Genomic DNA, 23,347 nt, shown 5'->3' on the forward strand with positions numbered 1-23,347 from the left:
TGAAGGGCAGGCCTGATGATGGAGGAGGGGGAGGGCAAAGGGGACTATTGTCCCAGGGCCAGGTGACAGCAGCAAGGGGGCCGGTCCCCTTTGAAGTGTCAGGGTAATGCTACTCCACCCCGCTGTACAGCTGTGAGGGAGGTGTGTGGAGGGCCAGTGCTGTGGTCCAGGTGGTATTAAGGGCTGACTGCCCTTGGCTATGGGCCTTCCACTCTTGGCTCTGCCCCTTCCTAGGCATGGAGCCCGGGCCTCCTCCCACATTACCCTGGGGCCTGTGGTAGCTGTTGTCGCCACTGATGAAGGGGCAAGATTGCAGACTGAAAACTATTTACGTGAAACCCTGCAAAACACAGTCCTGTAGTGTGGAAAGTCGTGCTGCACACCAAGAACTTCCTGAGCCTCTGGTATCTCAGGAAGACTGACTTCTCCCTTCTGTGCCCTAGTCTCACTTTACAGAATAGGAAGTAGCAAATGCCCAAGGGGAGCCAACTAGAGCTGGTCAAGAATTGTTTGACCAAAAGTCTTTTTGCAGAATCTTCTCTTTTCTGGCTCAAGTTTCTCAAAGATGGAATTTCTCCCTCTTCACAGGATACTGCTAGTCACCTGGAATGTCGGAGACCCAGGTTCAAGTCACTATTGTGAATCAAGTGGAGCAGGGCTTTGATCTTGGATCTTCCCTCATCCTCTGGTGAGTGACCTAACCAGTGGTCTATTGACTAATTGGAGGGATGGGGCCATTTTCTCATTTTTTTTTAAAAGAATACCTAACACAGAATGAAAAACATCAATACGGCAACATTTTTTGCAAAACTGATTTTTTGTTTTTTTTTTACCTATTCTAGAGCTAGCACTGCTTGGAGATAGGTTAACTCCTGAGTGATTTTCCAATAGGAGGCACAGTTTCTATCTAACCTGACTTACCTAATGCCTGACCCTGTGCTTTTATGGCCTTCCTTCCCTATTGTCACCTCCTCCAACTCCTCTGCTAGTGTTTACTCCCCACCAGTGGCATGATTGCTATTAGATGCACCATTTCTAGTCCCATAGTTTTGAAATGCAAAGAGTTAAAGATCATAGATGCAAAATGGACTCTGTACAGAATGCATGGGGCAATGCATGAAATGTTATCACATTTTATTAAGAATTTATACCCTTGATTCAGAAAACAATAAAGACAAAGCATGTATGTACAGCAGGGCCGACAGCCTCCAGGGGGCTCCATGCCCCCAGAAGAGATGGAAGGGGTGGGGCCTAGGACAGCCAGCCATTAGTGGTGCTCAGATGGCAACACTTCCCCCACCCACCCACAGCCTCATGGCATGGTGGAACAGCACTGTCACAATGTTTCAAAGGGGCTTCAAGCATCAGCCACCTTTGCTGCTTCGGCAGCCACAGCAGCAAGAGCGCTGGGCCCCTTTGGAATGGTGGGCCCTTGTAAAACTGCCCCTTTTGCCCCTCTACCCCCCTGCCCAGTTGGTGGGCCTGTGTATGTAATGTATATAATTAAAATCTGGGATTTTTTATTATAAGTCACACACTGGACATACAGTACACTCAGCATTCAGAGGGCACAAGGCGTTCCTCACTGGTTAGAATTTGCTTTATGTTTATGTACCATAATGAGCCTATAACTGACCAGATGCTTATTAAAAACAATCACCTATGTTTATGGTTTTCAGAGAATAAGAAAGGTAGACTGGTAGTGGGGTGAAGATCTACAGAAGCTTTGCTGGATTTCAGGGCTCTTGCTACAGATAGCTAAGTATTAACAGCCCACTGATAAGGCCTTAGCTTTATTTGTCCTCTTCTTTTTAATTAAAAAATAAATCTGGTTGAAGTTTTAACATGTCAGTCACATTTCAGCCAGAACGCTGACCAGTACAATCTCAGTTTGGAACATCCAACTTTGGGCCTGGCATCTGTTCCCATTCCCAAAGCATGGTGCCACACACAAGTGCTGCTACAGCACTATTGCTGTCAAAGAACTTCACACCGAATTAATCCAAATTGGTGAATGAGCTCAGCTTTATAAAACACCCAGTTTCATCCTGAGAACAGTTTGCTGCAGTGAGGCCTTTGGAATGTGGAGGTCACCACGGCTCCTTTCTAGAGTTAGGTCCTAGGCCATGATTTAGCTCTACTATTACTGCATTCTTTGAAACAGTGGTTGGTTTTGCCTGCCTTGTTAATGAGCTCTGAAGTTTGCACTTGACTGCCTTGGCTGATAAAGCGTATGGCTATTTTGGCATTTCTAATCAGTGGTGCTTCTGGGCCTGATTCTTCTGATTCTTCTCGTTCCATGTAAAGGAGGAGTGATATTAGTGATGACAATAGTGATATACTGGTTTAAAGCCAGTATAAGTGAGGAGCTTCAGGACTGGTGTTGTTAAAGTAGTTAAATGATTGCTGTGTTAGAGGGACAAGGAAAAATTAGTTCAATGTTCCGTGTTTGGGTCAATGGTTATTGAACTAATCCATTAGTTCAATAACCATTCTCCTGTTACCAAAATGGACATTGGACAAGGAGGCCAAACTTGGATTCTGAGCAACTTGCAGTGTACTTCATATGAAGCAGGACGAGGACTGGGAAAAGAAAAGAGGAGGGGATTTGGGATTTGTCAAATGAAGCCATGTTTTTGAATAAAGCAGTCTTCATCACTATTTTCTGTTGTTATGGTTTCATCTTATCCCTCACACTGTAGAAGTGACTGGAAACTCTGCCTCCCCATCTCTCTCATTTGACTGGCTTTGGCTATTGTTTGTCAGTGTGAAGGTGGTAAGAGACTGAAAATGGTCCACGCTCACTTTTCCAAATAGCATACTTGTTGAGTTTTATTTAAATTATTCTAAATGAAATTAACCAACATGGTCAACCTGGTATTTTCACAGTTGACATTTTTTTCCTTATGCAAGAAGTGTGACACAAATTCAGTCCTGCACCTTCAGAAGAATTGCACCAACTTACTCTAGTAACTGAATCTGGGCCTTAATCAGCAAGCAATCTCGTTTTTTTTACCTCAGAATTCCTAACACATTCTCAGTATTGAACTCCACTACAACTTTGTCATCTGCAGTTCTGCCACTGTACTTGGTGAACAGCTACATTTCCTGCTTTGAATAAGTCCTGCTCTTACAATGGCTGCAACCTTTTCTTCATCCTTGACTGTCTCAGTAAAGCTACTAGTTTACATGTACACACTGGCACAAAAATCCTCCTCCCTCTCCTCAAATATATTTTCTCCTCCTTCATGACCAGTTTATGACTTGGATATGTATGTCCTGTCCTCTTCCACTAGTCCTTCAATCTGCTTTCTTGGCCATCTCCTGTTCTCTCCCAGCTCCTGAGTTCCCTTATATGATCTGTCTCCCTCTGTCTCAGCCCTTTCCTCTCTAAGTCACACATCTTTGCCTTCAAATATGCTGTTATTTCTCATAGCCTCAACATCCCTCCCTTGAGCTCACTTTCTTTCTCCTTCTACCTCTCTTCTCTTCCAAAATACTCAAATGTATTTTTTACCATTGTGGCCTGAACGTCTCCAAGTTAACTCGGTCCTGGACCACCTTAAACCTAGTCACCTTCATGCCACTGAAGCTGTCCAGAGGTGTCTTCCTGATAAATCAAAAAAGGCTTTTCATATCCATAAGTCTCAGCTTTCCCCAATTTAGGTGTGTTTTCCTTACACTTTCTTTCTAAATACTGTCTCTGTTCTAGCTTCAGAGAGTCTTTGTTTTCCTAGATTCTCTCCTAATTCTCAGGCTACTTCTGCAGTTTCTTCTTTGGTGGTGCCTCTTTCCTGCCTCTTGTTACCAAGGTCTCTCAGGATTCTGCACTGGCCCTCCTCTCCTTTTACTATCTTATTCTGTGTTTTCAGCGATGCCTCTTGTCCTCTCACTTAACCCCACTCTGTTCACACCTGTACTTCTGGCTGTCTCTTCCTGGGTGTCCTGCCCACAGCTCCAATTTCACTCCTGAAATGCTGAATACCTACTGCTCTGACAGTGTTCTTGTTTACTTCAAATCCTTCAGCTGTGTTCCTGTCACCCATACCATCAAGTTGAGGCTGCCGCTACTTCTCTTAAAGTTCATACTCACTGTAGATCCCCATTACTTCCCTGTTTGTCTCTGTGGCACACTTTGCTTCTCCTTTGTATTCACCCATGCCATGTCAATTATTGCACCCTTTGCGTTTTCCCACTTTTGGAATCTAACATCCTCCCCCTGTCTTCCTATATTTTAGAATTCCCCTCCCTCACCATATCAGTCGTGCCCTCACCTTGTCCTCAAACCCATTCTTTCAATGTAGTGCTTCCAAAAGGCTTTAATCCTCTCCTCAAGCAAGTGATATTACACTAGAGAGGTCTGAATATTTATTCTATAAAATTGAGCTCAAGCTTTCCACTGAGTTTCCATGCTTTTGAGGGTTTAAATCTAAACATTATTGCTATTTCTCTCATTTTATTCAATTTCATTTGACTGATATGCTACAGGCCTGATCCTGCCACTACTCTGACACTGAGTACCAACTAGAAGAAGAAAATGTACCCAATCTCTGAGTCACGTCACCCAGGCAAGAAAATGTCTATTAGTAAAAGCAGGAACCATGTTATGGAAGTTCATGTTTCTTATAATCTCCACATGTAAAAGTATGTATTTATCTTGTTTTTTCTTTTACCATTTCCATCAGCTGGGCACATATTTCCAGGTTTACAAATGATACTAAACCAAAGAAATGGCCTAAACAAGTATACAACTATTCTGAAGGAGTGAGAGAGTATTAAACTCTTACGTTCAGACCATCCTCACCTATTCACACATGCTTCAAAGCACAAGGTCTGGCCCTGATGTGGGAAGTTAACAAAATGTAACCTTAAGCATCTGTTGAAGTGCTTTCCTGAGGAGGAACCTCAAAAACTAAAATGATCACACAGAAGACTTAGGTCATCAACAGTGGAAAAGGCAAGAATATCGATACCCCCCACAAAAGCTGTAGGACGGAAAGCTAAACGTGCAGAGAGTATCCTTTTTAATGAATCCTTACAGGGAATCCTATATATTTATATATTGTTAATTTAATGACAAATGAAAATCATAATCATAATGCAAGACTGAAAACCCTATAAGGCTTTTTTTTAGGAGACAGCAAACGTTTAACTCTTACCAACAAATTTCTGAGGCATAGAGCTCTTACGTTTGGCGACGTTACTTGCTAGTCTATCCAGCACGAGCGATCTCTCTGACCCTATCTTGCACAAGTCTTCAGCCATTTCACTCTGGTTAGTTTCCTCTTTTATGACTGAAATTAAATGACATCAGAAGGGTTAGGCACACACGCTCCATTCTAATGGAGCTATTACCTTTGTATCGTGTTAGTCTGACTTTTCTATTAGCATGCAACCAACAATAACCAGGAGCTTACAGGCAGAGACTGACCTTGACTGTACCATTGTCCCTTATGCTAACTAAAATTATATAAGCGCCCATGTTCCTATCAAAAAAGATGTGCAAAGTACAACTATGGCTTTAAGGGCTTGATTCTGCATCTTATCTAGTGATTTGCCCTGGTACAAAACGAATGCCTAACATGATCACTTTTCGGTTTTACACCAGCTTGGCAGTGGTCCAACTGATGGCACATAGTGCAGGATACTGGCGAGCCAGGCTCTAAGATCTTTAGTGTTACATTGGATACAAAGCACTTCACCTCCTATCGTCCCCCAGCTACCATTTAATAACATCAAAAACACAGCACAATGGCTCTCGCTTCAACAGAAATGGGGTACAGCTATCACTTCGTCTAGAAGCACGTATCTATAATTTATGCAGAAAACAACTTCTCTGACACTTCTCTATTACTCCACTTCCCTGATACAGTTAGTCAGTCATTAAAATCCAATTTTAGCTAGTCCAGTGGCTAAGCATATATTTATCATAGAACACTGACCTTCTGCACTCAGACTGTTTTCTGACTTCCTGCTATTGCAAAGAAGTATTAGGTTTAAGAAAGGAAGCCCAGCAAAGAGCTTCTGATGTCACTTTGCTGCAATTGCCTGTGGAAACTGAAGGAGGGAGGATGAGAAAGAAAAGGCACACCAGCTCTCTGATGGTGAACTGCGCCTATCCTGAGCATCCAATGCCTAAAGAAAAGGTAAATTATCAAGTGCGTGTTAGACACACACTGAGTGATTGTTTGGATTTCTTTTATCTTTTGCTGGGAGATAACTATTATAAGCAAGATTGTGACTTGCTATTTAATCATCAAGTAATAAACCATGAATAATTTAGGCCTTTATTCTGCAAGATGTCTTAGGCTCTGTGCATGCTGGTGACACACAGTATTTCCTCAGTAGGTGCATTGACTTATTTGTGGATATTTACAGGACTGTGGTAACTGACCACTCACAGTAGTTAAAGAAAATATTTGTTGCCTACATGAATTGAACAAGCAAATCCCATGCATTGGTGTGTTGTGATCAGTCAGTCAGCACAGGGCACTGCTGTTGTATGCTTATTACAATGAACCCTATTAAGGAGGCAAGCTCCTGGTATTTTCCAAGAATACGCTGGTGCCTGTGTTACCCAATCCAATTTAGAAGACTCTGAAGGGAAGAAATCTATGGTAAAGGCCTCAAGTAACAAGCAGTCATTGCATCTAAAGGCCATAATGATAAATAGCAGTTCCCATATTGCCCCAAAATGCTAACCCATTTATCCATGGCATTCAGGAATGCAGCACAATTCATTTCCAAATAACTGAAGGAGGGTTACCGCATGATTTAATATTTTTGTTTTTTTGACAAAAAATCCAAAAACTTATGCCCTTTGTATTCACCCCACTGCCCCAACCCTAAAAAATGGGTCAGAAACCTGAATTTGGAGAGGTTTTGGTTGCCAAAAACCAAAAAGTGTTCTCTGGCAGGGATGCTGCTGTACAGACTGATCTAGAGGAGAGGAAGCTCTGGGGAAGGGTAGGGGGCAGGGCTAGGGCTTCTGTTCCTTTCACAAGCAGGAGCAGAGCAGGGGTAGCAGCAGAAGTGCCAGCTGCTGCTACAGTTGTATCTCCTTCAACTCCCCCTCCTTTCAGGTATCATGGGTAGATGGGACAAACTTGAGGGCACTGGGTAAGGAGTGGGGCAGAGTCACATGGGGAGATCACCCCCTTTGCCGGTGTCCTCCCTCCCCGAGAAGAAATTAATTTTACTTTTCACCCCTTCTGATATCTGTGTATACCTGAAGCATCTACATGTATGCCTTTGTGGTTGTACTATGCTATGTTTTCACTGAGCAATGATAACATACTAAACCAGAAGAGCATAACTCAGTAAATTTTTATATTTTGTCTTTTCTGATATTTCGTACATTACATGGAGGGTCCCAAGACCTCCTATTGGAAAAAAAACAGCAAAACAACCACTTATGTGTGGAAATTTCAGATACTGAGGTGAAATTCTAGCTCCACTGAAGATGTTTGGAGCTTTGCCAGTGACTTCAGAGGGACCATGATTTCAGCCCAACTCTCCTTCAAATTCAAAGACAAAATTACAAAAATATTTTGTTCCCCTGCACCCTCCTCCTTGCCTTTACCCACATTAGGTATGTTTACCAATGAGATCTATCAGGATCCTAAAGGAAGTGATAGAAATCAATTGCTTAGGACTTTTTCAATTAGATTAGACAAAATGCTAGGAAATACGTTATGGAAAATAAGCTTGCGGTAACAGAGAGAGAGAGAGATGACATTACTCCTCATTTCTGTAATTTTAGCATCAATACAGCAATCAGTGGGGCTTTATTACCGTTGTTATAGCTACATAATACATTCCAAAAAGCTGTTTGAGTTCTTGCATAAAAGACTGATTTACTTTTCCACATATAAAAACGTACATTTAAAAGTATTTTTAAAAAGCAAAAGGACCTTATCGCATTCTGAACTACTTTATTGCACATTTACCTCATTACAGAGACCATATTTTTAAAATTATAAAATAGCATCTGAAAAATAGCAACTGTGTTTGTGATATGCAAGGGAGCCTTATATGTAATTTAACATATCAGTATCACTTTCAACATAGTTTTTTAAAAATGAAAAACAGGTTTATCAATAGAGAAATAAGACCAATTGTATTTTAAAAGTAGGATCTCTGTGGTTGGAATATATGCTGTTTCTTCCATCTTACTCCCAGTTTCTAAAAAACAGTATTATATTAGATATAATAAGGATCTGTATGATACACCTTGTAAATGCAAGAAAGAAATGCTTATGAGTTATTTCCAAATATGCCAACTTTCAGTTTGATTTAAATATAAAATATTGAACTGCACAATCATAAACTTCTGTGAACATCCACGATTTGGGTTTATAATAAGCACTATCCTATAAACCTGAATTATTTATATTAAGGCTTCTGGTTACTTATCGGAACCTCATCTGCATATTCTTCCATACTAATATTTTATTTTAAGCAAATAATTGAAAAGCTAACATCACTTTTTGCTTTGTTTTGCCCTCAGATGTAGTGAACCTTTAAGTCAGGAACTGGAAATTTTAACCCTCAACAGACTATTTGTCTAAATCCTATCACCAAGTTATGGAATAAATACCACTCTCTTGAGTACGTTAGTTTCAGCTTTCCTCCTATTTATACATTCTCCAACCCCTCAATAAAATTAGGAGGAGCACTGCTCTAACATATAATTTGTCAGAAGATTCTCAGCTGCATTCAGAGTTGTTATTATGTGTATATAATTTACATTAGCTTGTAACAGGTAAAAACATATTCAAGTGCTGTCCAGATACACAATGTTAAATAAGGCATCACTTTACATAGGTCAGAGACAACATGCAAGTTTGATATTTGACAAACTGAATAATACACACTTACAAGATTAAAAAGGTATGCAAGGAATGTAGTTTATCAGATGGACACTAACCTTCAGTTCCTCTGTACATTGATACTATGTTCTCCACCTGAGCTAATGCCTACAAACACATCTGATATGATTACCTCTGGTGATCAGTCTCTCACATCTAATTAATATCTTTGTTTAAAACCTGGAAGACCGGCTCAATATAAGCACAAATTCAGATTCTGTATTCTTTAAAGGATAAATTGTGGCGGTGCCATATGCCCCAAGCATGGGATCAGGCCTCAAAAAAAAAAAATGTTTGACGAGAGGCATGTGTCCCTGTCTAGTTCCCCTTTGGTTTAGATGGGCAATTACTCTCCCCTCCAGACTCGCTATTCTAGGTTAGTGAATGCATTGTGGGACAGAACTTAGGTTCTTCTCTCTTCCTGTTCACCTTCTGGGCCTACATGGAGTAGATGGCATTGAGTATCTGCTCGTTGCGCACTAAAATCCAAGGTCTGGACAGCTTGTGCAGTTGTGTGTGTTGGGATTGGGGTGGGGGTGGGAGAGGCTGTTATACGCCCTTATACTAAAGGTGCATATTCCAGAGTAAATCTTATTGGCAGTAGTATTAACTTTTTATCAAGAATTCCTATCCCTGAGTATTGTAATCTGTGGGACCCAAAATAAAGAGGAAAGTTTTAGCCCTTTGGGTAGGGATAGCTATGCTTTAACCGGAACACCTAAAGAGTTCCAAGTCATGTACTGGTTACCTGAAGTCATTATTTCTAGCTATTAGTCAAAACTGGCCTCCATAGCTTAGCTTGATTATTTTAGAATGTAGACAAGAAAACTAAATATTAATTAGTAGACAGATAGCGTATTTGAAGCTATTGCTGTACCTAAGACAGAGATGGGTATATAGATATAGATAAAATGTGGTCCACAATGATATTGTAATGGATAGCTATGCTTCCTAGATGCCTCAGCTAGACCAGCTCTTGCAAATTAATGAGTAACAGGCAGATATGGGTTCTTGGAATACCCTTACTGCTTTCCACTCCTACCTGGATACAAGCTGCCTGAGATGTTCATGTTTTGCAAGTAATTATGGCAGCGTTCTTTATGTTCTTCTAAAGAGCTGCGCTGTTTATAGCTTCGACCACAGTATCCACACTTGTGAGGTTTGCCAACTGCAGAAAACACAACATAGCAAATGAGTTAAACTAAATAAATATCTGACAGAATAATAACGATACCAAGAAATCATTCATGCTATCACCATAGACAGCCAAGGATCAAGAGAGACTTTGGGGACTTTGAAAACAACAGTGTTATATTTTCTAATTGAACTACTAGCAGCCACCAACAGGTACAGCTCCATTGAAATCAACGGATTTCCCCTGATATATACCAGCCAACAAATCTGGCCTTAAATCTCCAAAATGAGGACAATCCCATTTCCCTCACATATTCTGTGCGTCATTGGTCCTGATTCGTTATCATCTCTGCTTTGGAACTGGCCTAAATATCTGGCAGCAAGCTTGATATCATGATGACATGATATCAGATGAAACTTAGTCTTGGTGACTGGTGGCAAACAACCACAATATCAGAGAACCACAGAGACACCAAATACCTCAAAGGATGTTTGCAAATATGGTAATAATGTGTCGAAGTACTGTTTGCTGGGTTTTGTATAAAAAAAATAAGATTTGTATACTGGTAACTGTTTCTTAAAAGGTACAGATTTGCAAAATTCTAAGACAAAAGATGTTAAAATCCTGTGCTGTCATTAAAATTACCTTGGTATGCTGGGCTCCTAATTTCTGGAATTTCAGGACCTAGGACTCTACCCTTCAAATTTATTGTATATGGGCATGTCTACAAAGACATGCCTCATTTTTGATGTGGGACGAATTGTCAGCTGGATGAGTGAAGAACTGTAGGGAAAAGGCACTTCAGTTTCACAGTCCTTTAAATATTTTCCTCTCTGCACAGAGATTACCAACTGTAATGACTGTGTTTGTGGTGCAGACAACTGTCCACCAGAGACAGATTAAGCAGATGAAGCAATTCTGATTAAATGAAAACTAATTCCACCCTTTACTAAAGCCCACTCCAAGAAGAGCCTTTCTGGAAGGTTCAAATTATTCTTGGATACTTTTTGTAAAAAATATTTTCGCTTTCCTGGTTCTGGCAGAATTCAGAAGTAGAAGCACTGGCATATCATGACAGAGGCTCTGCTTCTGGAATATCTAGTGTGACTAAATGCAGAAAGTACCGGGGAATCTTAAAGCAGTGACCATTCATGTTAGATTTTTGTCCCAAAATTTGTAGACTTGTATTAGAAAGACTGGCTAGTTTTGATAAAAAGCTGTACTTTTGGATGGTTATACAACCCTCGTCTTTGAGTTTTGCTCACCATCACTGTCAGCTAGGAACTGGACTGAGACCATGACTGTGCCTGCAAAGACTGATGTCACTTTACCAATAATAATATTGCACATTTATATAGTGTCCTGTGCTCTAAAAATCTCATAACTTTATTCAAGCTGTACAGAAATCACTTCACCCACATTGAGAGTAGAATGCTACAGCCACAAAAGAGCATAAAGCAGAACACAATACTTGTCTGGATATCAACTGAAGAGAAATTCTGTATCATCTTGAAATAGCAATTTTAAATAAGCAGCATGCTCGTGTACCCAGTTCAGGAAAAAAAAATCGCTATGCAGGGTATCATTTAAGTGTATGCTAAAGTCCCAAGGTAACCAAAGAGCTTAAAAGGGCATGTTTAACATTAAGCTTGTGCTTAAGTGGTTTCCTGACTTAGGCTGGGTCTACACTTGCTGCAGAAGAATGAATGCTTAGGTTTGATCTTCTGGGGTGCAGTTTTGCACGTGTGAAATGGTGCGTTCCAAGGTCAGGGTCGAGAACTCATTGAAAGATGCAAGGATTAAGGACTACCGATGGGAGGAGCGCTCCTGTCGGCATTCTGCAGTGGGGACAGGGATGAATATCTATGGCTGCAAAATCAATTTTTGGAACGCAATGGGCATACCTATAATTATGTAGCAGCCGTCGACATTCACTTTACGTGTAGACCCAGCCTTCGGCTCTGATTTAGACAGAATCTAGTGGGAATAGATACTTGGGAGAACACCACTGTTTTTACAAACAGAGCCATCTTTAGTGACGAGTTTCCCCCCCCTCATATTATAAAAGTGGCACTTCCAGAGTCTGCTACCACCAGGCTAAGCCACTGGCTCCTTGCTAACTTGGAAGAGCAAACCACCAATGTCACTTCAGTAAGCCCAAGGGGTTTTCCTTGGAGCCCTCTATCCAAATACTGAGAAGGTGCATTCCAGCTTAATTTACGGAACCCAGTGGAAGGGTAGCCCAAGTTGGCATGATTACCTGCTACTTTTATTGATGTGAGTACTATTTTGGATTTCCTTCTCAGAAAGAGAGTGATACTGTGACCTTTTTAAACACTGAGAAGCCGTATTCAGTGAAAAGGTAGACATGAGCACACACATGACTATTTTAGAAAATATTTATCCACATAACTCCATTAGAGTCTATTTATTTAAGAAATAACCCCAACCTGAAACTTCTACCAGTAAAATGCAGAGAAAAACATATGTTACACAGAATGGGTGGAGTTAACCTCATATTCAGAGCCAATACCCAGCCTATGCATTACTCACACTTTCTTTTGCGAGATTAATTGGTCTTAACTGGTGCACAGGCCTTAGGCATGCTCTGCACCAGTGTGTATTTTACTCAAATGATGTAATCCTTATTCATGCAAGTAGTCTTATTAAAGAGAAGGCTCACCTAAGGGTTGAAATATCAGACCCTAAGATGGGAATTTGCAATCAGTGATAATTGTGGTTAGAAAAAGTATGGTTGCCATATTTGTCCTTTCAAAAAAAGAGGACACCCCTGAGAGAGAGAGTATCTGTATCAGTATCTACCAACTCACATTGTATTAAGGTACCATACAATATAACACACAATATAATGTGAGTTGGCAGGTACTGATACAGATACACTCTGTCTTTGGAGTGTCCTCTTTTTTATATGGTAACCCTAAGCAGAGTCTTGTAACATTGGATGAGGCATTCTCACTGCTCAAACCTTGCAGTTAATCACTTCCTGTTCACATCAGAAGTTGGGTAAACCTGAAGTGACACTACATTCATCCTAATCCAAGAAGTCTTTGTAGACTTGGTGACAGTGAGCAAGTACATTGTACCCAGCCTGACCAAGAAGTAAACCAATTTTGTCCGGAACGTGCTTGGATGCAATTATTTACCTGAATGAGTCCTCAGGTGGCCTGTGAGGGCATCCCTGCGTCGGCAGGCATAGTTGCACAAGTGACATTTGAAAGGTTTTTCACCTGAATGCAACTTTATGTGGCGGAGGAGGTTGCCTTTCTGAGTAAAGGAGGCTCCGCACTGACTGCAATGGAAAGGGCGTTCCCCTACAAGGAGAAGGGGAAATATGTGAGAACAAAAATCTTACACAGTAACAAGAGAAAGATTTCAGAGAGAAAGTTGTTTTCCCACTGGTGCTCTATGACTTCCACCGGCTGCAGGTTTGATATAACATGAGGCTTTCAGACTAAACCTGCCAGTTTCTTAACGCTTCAGTGGCTGGGTCAATTTGATCTGAAAATCTAATTTTTTTTTCCTAAATCAGAATGGCACATCACAATGCAAATTCAAACTCATTTAAATAAAGTGACTGCAACATTTTGTGTTGAAGAGCCACTCTTCCTGATCAGCAGTTTTGGAATAAACCAATATCCAATTTTGCATGTTGTGGCATTTGGTGGGGTTTTTAATGTGGCTTTTTTCAAAGGGTCTTTAAAATATGCCACTGAAGCAGCAAAATAAAAAGGAAACTCATTAAAAATGCATTTCAGGATCACAAGTTCATTTCAGCGTTACATTCTTATATTTAAATGAAAGGCACTTCATTATAACAGTTATAATAACTTCTTTTCATTTACATTTTCCCTGTATTTTCCCTTTCAATTTCTTCTCCATTACCTGTCTGTCCCTAAGCAGCCAAATCAGGAAAAAGACAGAGAAAAAGAGAGAGAAAAATAAAATGAAAAGTTGAGACAGTGCAAAGGAAACATGGCCCTTACATGCAAACGTCCTGGCCTCCTGTAGGCAGGATATTAATGTAGGAATTATATTAATGTGCTGTGCTGTGCTGTACGCTACTTCAAAAAAAAACCAAAAAAAGCCTTTTAGGAAGTACAGTCATTTGCCTAAATTGGTACAGTACACATTTTCAAGGGAGTAAGTCAGCATACCAATACAAAGACGTAAATATGGCTTTGATGCTGGAATATTTTTGGTTTGGTTTAGTTTGTTTTTTTGGTACTGCTCTTTGAAACTGATATATTCTTTCAGTTTGAGGTACATGATTTTTTAAATTGCTGGTAAGTGTTATATGTGTTTCAAGTTACACCAAATTGTTGAATTACATGAGGCAATTTACATAAGAAAGGAATCCTGTATACATGCCCTCACGCCCACCCCAATGCCTTCTGTCATTCACATTTGCCATAAGAAATAGTCCCTAAGTTTGACATCAAAACAGGCTTTGAAACTAATTTTTTGACATCTGTTAGTCCTACATGAAAACTAAAATAATTATAGTCATCTAATGTTTTAGTAATGAAAAATAATTTTTAAATGAAGGATTTGTCCAGTGCAAATAAACAACACGATTTAAAAAAATTAAACCTGTAAATGCTGACTTTTCCCCTAATTCATATGAACACCTCTTATCTGGCATGTTTGGCAACACCTAGCTTATGTGTGGGAGCATAGAAAAACAAGCTATAGTCATACTCACTCCAAAGTAATATGGTTAGAAAGCTCAGTAACAAATATAAGCACAGCACAATCTGACCTGTGGAGAATCTTTTGCTTGGCTGATCTCTATAATCAGGGGGCAGATTCCTTAACATTCAAATCTGTGCTAATGGGAGACTATCTTGTGATAAGGAGTGTTTGATCAAGTGCCCTCAGGGAGGTCTGAATCTCTCATTTTAGATGTGCTCCTGTCTTCATTATGGCCCAGATCCTTAAAAGTGGCTAGGCACTTATATGCCCACAGCTTGGTGACTAAATACCACTGAAGACAGGTGTGCAAGAAAGAGCCAGATTTAGATGTAAAATGGTGTAGCTCCACTGAAGTCTGAGGAGCTAGCTCCAGGGTTGTACTGTATTTTTCCTTGAGAAGAAGCCATTTATAAACATGTTGCAAAGAACTGAGTAGTTATTAGAGTCTGCCTCTGGTCTGTGTTCTCTACATCCCAGTTACAGTCGTTAAGAGCTATTTTTGAGGGTGGAGTGAAATAGTTCAGAAGCCAGTTCTCACTGACCATCATAAATACAGAGGAAACAGTTAATTCTTACTAAGTAGATTTGCTGTTACTCATTTCAATTAACTTTACTCAGACAAGCAAAAAAGGAGAATATAAGGATGACAAAAACATTCAAGGAGAGGCATGCAGAGTAAGAATGAAAAGTGTCTCCAACCTACGGCTCTCATAATGACAGGGTGAAACCTTGACTTGGCCAGAAACGGCAGGCAGATGGAGAATTTGAACTGAAAATGCTTTGTACTCTGTAATGCTATATAACTCACAATGGGAGCATATATTAGGGAATAAATACTTGAGTCCCCATATTGCAACAATAGAAAATACATCTGAACTAAAAGACAGTCAATATTTTCTCCCAATACCCAGGTGGCCCACGGTACAGCTATGCAGAACAAACACATGCACTTACTATGGGACCTAACAGATCAAACAAGCCTCAGTAAAAATGGCAAGTCAGTCTAGGATATATCTAGGGACATCACTGGCCACAAGACCCTCCTGCAGAATGAGAGGCACCATTCTCAGAATGTAAATTTTGTCTTTTTACATGACTAATCTGGTTTAACTGTTCTCTGATTTCTTGCTCTCCACATCACTGGGTAAAATGCAGCTCATGCAGAGGGTCAACAAGGCCTAGGAACTATGTTTGTCCCTCTTAAGTGTCAGTAGTCCTAGCTAACTCTCAACAGAGGTGAATTTTATTCCCTCTTGAGAAAAGTTTATTGTCCCCTCCTTACTTGCATCTTTTTCATACCTAATAAAAAGTTTCTTATTGCGGGTGCACCTACATTCACACTCACAGTGCTAGCACTCACAGTGCTAACCTCTATCCTAATGGCTTTCAAGTTTTTTTTCATTTATAGGCCTGTAACAATTTTCAAATGGAGGTGCAGACCCCTTTAAAAATTTTACACACAGTTGATGGATCCCCAGGAATCCACAGTTCCCCAGGGTGACAAACAGTGCTGTGTGGTAATGACAACCTTCTGCAGGCCCTCTGGGTCTGTGGATCTAAAGTTGAAAACCAATCCTTTAGCCACGGGCACAAATCAACGATAGGTGTTGGACTGTCCTGCCTTACACAGGGTCTTCAACACATTTCATCCTGGCCTGCAACAGTCCTCACCAAGATATTCTGCCAATTACACAATGTTATGGAGATGGTCCTGAAAGGTGTGGCACATCAGCAATTCCATTTCGGTTCAATGAGAGTTGGGGATGCACAAACAACTTTGAAGAACAAGCCATATACATTGTTTTCATGAGCTGGAAAAATAAGGACAATATGGAGATGGCCAAAGCTCTCTCCATTGGTGACTTTACTGAGGATTTTAGACTCGGGTCTTGATAGGTGAAAAATCTAATGCATTAATGCAGAATGCTACCCTTTCTTCTTACTGGAGAATGTGCATTAACCCTTTAAATGATCAATAGCAGGAGCATCAGGCATGGTGATGGCCATATGCTTCTGACATCTAGCTAGATGGACAATGATCAAATGCAAGATTACCTGTGACTTTGGCTAATGGTTCCCAAAACAGTATAGACCCAGGCTCAGGGTCCCTCAATCAGTAAGCATGAGCTTCTCATTTTAAAGTGCTTTTCTAAAAATTTAACATGAAAGGAAGGCTGAATACCATCAACCAGCTAACAGATTGGGAGTCAGAAAGTCATGAATGGAATCCTCTTCTACAGAAACAAGCTGGTAACAATACTGTTGAGCAGCCTGAGATTTACAGCTACTTGCAGACTGGAGTGGGCAGAAAATACCAGGTGGTACTCTGCATATCTACATTTGGCAGGTATTTTCATTAAATGTAATTATGTCTTTTATTGGGTCAGCCAGTCCTTATATTTTGGCATTTTAGTGTGCCAGGGATTTATTCATTTATCAAATATTTAAGAGCCCTGCACTGTATATGCAAGTTCTACATGAATTAACAGCAAAGTAATTCATTTGCAAGACTTAGTCCCTCATCAGGCACATATTGAAATGGGCTTCTGCATACTCAGTTAAATGTCTTTAATAGTGTCTCCCACTTCCACTTTAATTTTCACAGCAGACTTGAAAGGGAGCCAGTTACTACTATTTCCCGATGACATTCCTTTAATTTAAATAGCTGGGCCTGATCCAGAACTCCTTCTCTGATCCTGCACATGATGAATACAGTGGCCTTCAGCTGAGATTCTTCTTTGTGGCCTTCAGCCGAGATTTTTCTTTGAAAAGGAGTTCAGCATCAGATCACCCTCAAAGCAATGATTTGATCTGACAGCTTTGCAGGACAATTAAGGAATCTAACTTTAGGATTTTCTATTTTATTTAAAAAATGTAGGTTCTACTAAGTGCACTAAAGCATGAAAGGTGTGTTGTGCACCATTCAATATGTTGTATGCTTTAATTGCATACCGTGGATCAAATTCAGAATCCTACAGGTTGCTGTGAAGAGAAGCAACACTTCACTGAGAGTTCTGGAGGTCTTAGGTTGCTGCATTGCTATGCGCTTTGTGCATCTATTTACATCTATGCTAAAGTGAGTGCAAATTTGCCAGTCTAGTTAGTAAGATTTCAGACTCACTCTGCATAGATACAAATGATTTTTTCCAGCTGCAAAGCAGAGGAGACATGGGGGTGGGTATATGGTAGGTAAAAGCAGATATGCTTCTAAGGATTTTGAGAGTGAGGAGTGCGTAGAGGCAGTCCTTGTTACACCATTGGCTGCTTGCTTGATATTGTCTGCTATATGGAGATAGGCAGAGCTGTCTCCACAACTTCACCTTGGCCAGATATGCCCCCTGTGGATTATCAATCAGCGCCCTCAGCATCACCTCCAGCGCACCCCTGCTCTTCAGAAACTTCTGTGCAAGAAATTAGGTCCCCTTTGCAGGAGTAATAGAAAGAAAAGGGGTCTCCACCTCACCCTTCCAATCCTGCCATGCAAACACATTGGAGCATACAGAAGCTGACCCTTTAGACATTGTTACCATCACTCTGCTGTGATTGCCACAGAAATTTTCAGAGGGACTACATAAGACTTAGTTCAGCACAAGTCCTGCTGAAGCTTGGTTTTAAGATTTGAAGGCCTCATACTGGCTCTCTGCACAGGCAGGAATTTCACCCAAGACACATTCACAGGTCTGAGAAGCTTTTCTCCAGGAACTTTTAGAGGGTTCTGGAGTTGTTGTTTTTTTTTTTGGTATGTGTGTTTTTTTTGGGGGGGGGGGGGGTGACAAGCATGTGAATATCTTCCCTCCCTCCACCACCTGTTTATTATGTCATACTTTCAGCAAATGATGAATTAGTTTCATAATGCAAGTAGCTTTATATTACAGCAAAAACCTTTGAGCTGACCCAAAAACATATACTATAAACATAAACATGTACAGTATCTCCATAAAAATAACTATCTGGCTAAACAAGCAATTTCATATTGTCAACATTCTATTTCAGTTCATGCAACACTATCCTCTTTATTCCATTATACATTGGGCCAAATAGTGCTGTTAAAAGAACTCTTGTGGACATTTTATCAGCTTTTAAAAAAAAGTACATGTTAACATTCAGTAAAAGAAAACACACCAAACCCTTTACTATAGTACATTGCAGAATCACACTTTCAATAATTTTTCATTGCTTTTCCAATAAAGATACAAAACATCTGCTTTTCCCTTAGAGAAGGATATACTGCATCTAATTTAATCACACAGTGTTCTGAAATAGATTTCTAAACAGCAGCACAATAATTTCTTATCAGTACACAATGTTATGCTATAGTATAGCATCCTTCTGCAGCTTGGACAGTTGAATTTAATATGATAAACGCTAGAGTTGGAAAGGCTGTTCTGGGTCGTTTCTTGCATTCTCCCCAGTTTAGTGCATTATTGTTCTCTATATTCAGCTCTTAAGCATTTTATTTAACCTGTTCCTGAATGACTTTGGGGAAGATGTTTGCAATTTTCTTGATAAACAATTCCATTGATTAATTAGTTTCACTTATACCACAGTCTAAACGTAAGCTGGTTGCTGGTTACATCATTCTTGCCCATCTGAAATAACTGTTCAAACTATCGACGTACTATTGTTATATCCCTTCTTTAAGCAGCATAATTTATCAAGATAACAACAACTGAAAACTCTAGGGTCAACTCCTTCCCTTTAATACCACACAAGCTGGGCTACAATTTTAGGCTCTCATCCTGCAACTGACTTCAGACAGCTTAGCCCCATGCCTGTGCAAAGAGGCACTCAGTTCAGCGTGAGCCATCCCCAGGTACAGTCACAGGCAGGCTTTAATGTGTGGTGTAATGATTGCTAGTTCCTATGATCTTTGGGGCTCATTAGAACAGCGAACGCAGACAGAAGATCTGCAGCACTGTGATAATGAAAAGCTATCATTCGTGAAAACACAACTTCCTTCCATGTCTCTTTGAAGTCCTACTGAAACTCCTTCAGAGTCAGTTCTTTCTGATGAACATCATAACAGGCTTTTATTTTATCAAGTATTTGCCATGAAATCAATTCTGGTTGCCTTCAGATCTTACCAGAAATTATGAAAAAAGATTCGAAGACTTGCAATTTACTTAATTTGTTGCACTGATCGTTTTAATACCAGGATGTTTTCATAATGTTGAGACATCAGAGCAGTGTTCTCTTAACAATGCAAAGCCATAACAAATTTTTCATGTAATTTTGTCTAAATCTGTTTTAAAAAGAACCATGTCAAGGTAATTTAGGGATTCATTGAGACTCAATGTTTTTAACTAAGGTAACTTGCCATTGTTGAGGGTGTAATGGAATAAGTGATATTGTTATGTATGTCTCATAACAGTTATACAAAGGGTTCTCAACCTTTTTCTTTCCGAGACCCTCCCTCAACATACTTGAAAACTCCATGGCCCATCTGTGCACAACTGTTTTTTTTTCCCTAAAAGCGAGGGCCAGCATTAGGGAGTAGCAAGAAGGGCACCTGCCTTACACATCTGGGTTCCTGCAAAGCCAAATTGCTCAGGCTGTGGCTTCACCCCAGTGCAGTGGGACTTTGGGTTTCTGCCCTGGGCCCCAACAAGTCTAATGCCAGCCCTAATTGGCAGACCCCCGTGAAACCCACTTGTGGCTTCCCTGTGAGCCCCAGTCCTGTGGTTGAGGACCACTGAGTTATCCAATAGCAAGCACATGTTAGTGCTGTACCCTTAAACCATGGCTTCCTTGTCCATTTTGGACTCGCTGGGATGGAGCCAATTAACTTGGAGAGGAATACTGCTTCATTTCAAATTCAGAATGGAATGGCTAAGTAACACAGTTTCAAATGCTTAAGGAAGGTGTAAGGTCATACAAAAGGGAACATGCTTCCCATACTCACAAAATAAGTCTTTTCCTATTTTTGTGGCCATTTCTTGGCCCTAAAGGAAAAACTACGCCAGGCCTTACCAGTGTGGCTTCTTTTGTGAACCATGAGCACATTGGGACCGATGCAAATTATCCCACAGATATCACATTTTAGCTTTCCGTTAGGAAGTCGAATGCCTCCAACTCCTGACATAGCTTTGCTGCCTGGGCCATTGTGTGAGCCATTCATTTTCTCTCCAGAGGCATCAAGCATTCGTAAATCCTCCGCACATTCTTCCCCATTCATTTCACAGGCACGCCCATTCTCTTCATCACTCTGAGTCTCTATTTTAATATTACTGGCTGAAAAAAACAATACAGGATGCTACTCAGTTTTTGTTACAAAGTAAACATAGTGGCAAAGAAACAATCAAAGCAAAGGAGAAAACTTCTAAACAGAATGTACAATATAACGAAGCACAGAAACTACTGATATGGAGACATTTTTATGTGCAACATGGTGAGTTCAGTGACATATGGAATAATGGGCAATGGATACCAGTAACCAATACAAGCTGATTTAAGTCTTTCAGATTTCTGCAGCTGTAATATTTGCATTGACAATCCAAATAAACAGGAAGGACAGTAATTATGAATTTATATTGTTTGGGTTTGTCTGACACCAAATAGTGAAAATAAGTACCCATAAAAGACAGTGGATGCCATTAAAAATACATCTGCTATTCTCCAGTGATAGGCTTATCAGGGCATCTCGTCTTCTGAGAACAGGACGAGATTGAGGGTTGCACTTTTATGTTGAATCCACATATTGGTTGATTTGTCAGTATGAAAGAAGAAAGCATGGCAGTGGGAAGGGAAGAGGACTCAGGCACAGATGGAAAAATGAAGAGTGAGAAGGAACAGGCTAAGGCCTCTGGGGCTGGTACTGTGGTTGAAATAAAATGAGTAGAAGTCATGCACTTGATTCTGTGACTGGAGGTTCCTGGGTTACGTGACAAGATCTCAAGAACCCAGGACAAGAGGTTGGAAGCGGAGGGGTCTAGTCAGCAGGAAAGAATGGGAGAATGGTTTAGACTGAATACAGGAATTGGTGGCTGAATGAAGCGGCCCCATATTTAAAACAGTCATTGTATTCCCGAGGCAGTCTGTGTGGATGAGAGAATCGGCTGGTATTATAAATCTTTAAAAAAACTGCACCAGAATATCTGCTCTTTCCTGTTTTGAAGTCCCTTTTTTAATCCACGTGAAACTGTAATTAGCTAAGTAATACATGTAAAAATGTACTACTATTTGAAACACATAAATTAATTTTTCTCTTGAAAATATGAATCCTTATTTCAAAATAATGCTGCTGTGTAGACATAGTCTTTAAGTCCTCATGTGGTATTTGTACTTAAATGCAGACAAATGTAAATTGTTGAGCACTGAAATGATGGAAAAAATAAAAGTGCCAGATGGACATGCCCTTCAGTAATTGACAGCACACTGTATACTTACGGGAAAAAGATTTGGGAATTATTGCGTGAAAACCTCTAAAGCCTTCAGCCCCATATGTAGCTGCAACAAAGAAGGCAAACAGAATGCTGGGTTTTGGTACTGCTAGCAGTAAAAGTCAAAGATGATATTATTGCTCCAAAAGACGTTGCTTACCTATGAGAGAGACAAAGCTCTCACCACAGACATAGTACAAAAAAATTGCAATAGAAAGGAAGGACAGCAGAATGACAACTAAGAGAATCCTCATGTGCATGCATAGTAATTTCCCTTTGCAACCTGCTGTTTTTCCACAGAGTTCTCTAAATTCTGTGATGTTTTGTGAAACCACGAGCTTCTGAATTCTTCCTCCCTCGATAGGTCCAGTTTCTGCAGGTCTAGTGCATGCAAAATTTCCACCAAATCCAAAAGGAGCTGTGATTTTAATTTTCAAGGGAAAGTCACTGAAAGTTGAGAGAAAATGAACATGCAACTTCCTGAGCCGGCTTGGAAGTCTCTGTCTTCAAGGGAACTGCATTTTAGAGGCCAAAGCCAACACATCTTTTGCCACTCCAGAGAACAGTTCCTTGTACATATTCCATCATCTCTATTTACTTTTGTGACAAAACGAGGTTTTGTGCCTTTTTTCGCTTCTGTTAGCCTTGCAGAGTGAACCAAGGACTTGTTGAAATGGTGCATTAGTCTGCACTAGAGGGTGTAAATTCTATTGCACACCAGTTTGTAATACACTAGCTGGCCTGTGGGGATCTTACTGGCATGCATGAAAAGTTCCCAAGCATGCGTGAATATAGTATGGTTTGAAATGGAACTACAAGAAAATTCACAAGGGCCCAGCAGGGCCCACACAGGCCATTGAGTGCTCAAGAGACCAGTTGATACACAGACATGATGGTGCACACTGAACACCACCTAGAGACAAGCTCACAGTGGAAAAAAGAGATTCTTGATTCTATTACACCTTGCATATCATCAGCATGATTTGGGCCTTGTCTACATGGGGTTTTCTTACCACCACTACAGGTAAATGGTGCAGTGTAGTAGCACTGACGCATATACCTAGTGCAGACACATGCTAGCGATTCAAACCATGACTTGTGGCAACCTGCTGTGAGCCACACTGGACCAAGCAATGGTACAAATGAATGCAGTGGTTCTCTTGGAGCTTTTGCAGTGGTGCATTGGCTTGCATTAGCTATATCGGTAGTTAAAAAACCCCAGAAAGACAAGGCCTTATTCCATTCAGCTG

General features: G+C 40.4%; 1 protein-coding gene across 4 annotated transcripts in view; it reads right to left on the minus strand.

Moving 5' to 3' along the window:
• The window catches only part of IKZF1 (IKAROS family zinc finger 1), a 102,728-nt gene that overhangs the window by 5,871 nt on the left and 73,510 nt on the right, over positions 1-23,347 (minus strand). Inside the window, exons 4-8 of one of the 4 annotated variants that reach the window (XM_074986014.1) lie at positions 22,105-22,164; positions 20,689-20,949; positions 13,170-13,337; positions 9,913-10,038; positions 5,160-5,294 (exon numbers count right to left, since the gene is read on the minus strand). In XM_074986014.1, coding sequence (XP_074842115.1) covers positions 5,160-5,294; positions 9,913-10,038; positions 13,170-13,337; positions 20,689-20,949; positions 22,105-22,164 — 750 coding nt within the window. The remainder of the gene's footprint in view (positions 1-5,159; positions 5,295-9,912; positions 10,039-13,169; positions 13,338-20,688; positions 20,950-22,104; positions 22,165-23,347) is intronic. The other 3 variants (XM_074986012.1, XM_074986011.1, XM_074986013.1) reach the window with 3 other exon arrangements.

This window comes from Carettochelys insculpta, chromosome 2 (genome assembly GCF_033958435.1).
Source record: "Carettochelys insculpta isolate YL-2023 chromosome 2, ASM3395843v1, whole genome shotgun sequence".
In the NCBI taxonomy this organism is placed as follows: Eukaryota; Metazoa; Chordata; order Testudines; family Carettochelyidae; genus Carettochelys; species Carettochelys insculpta.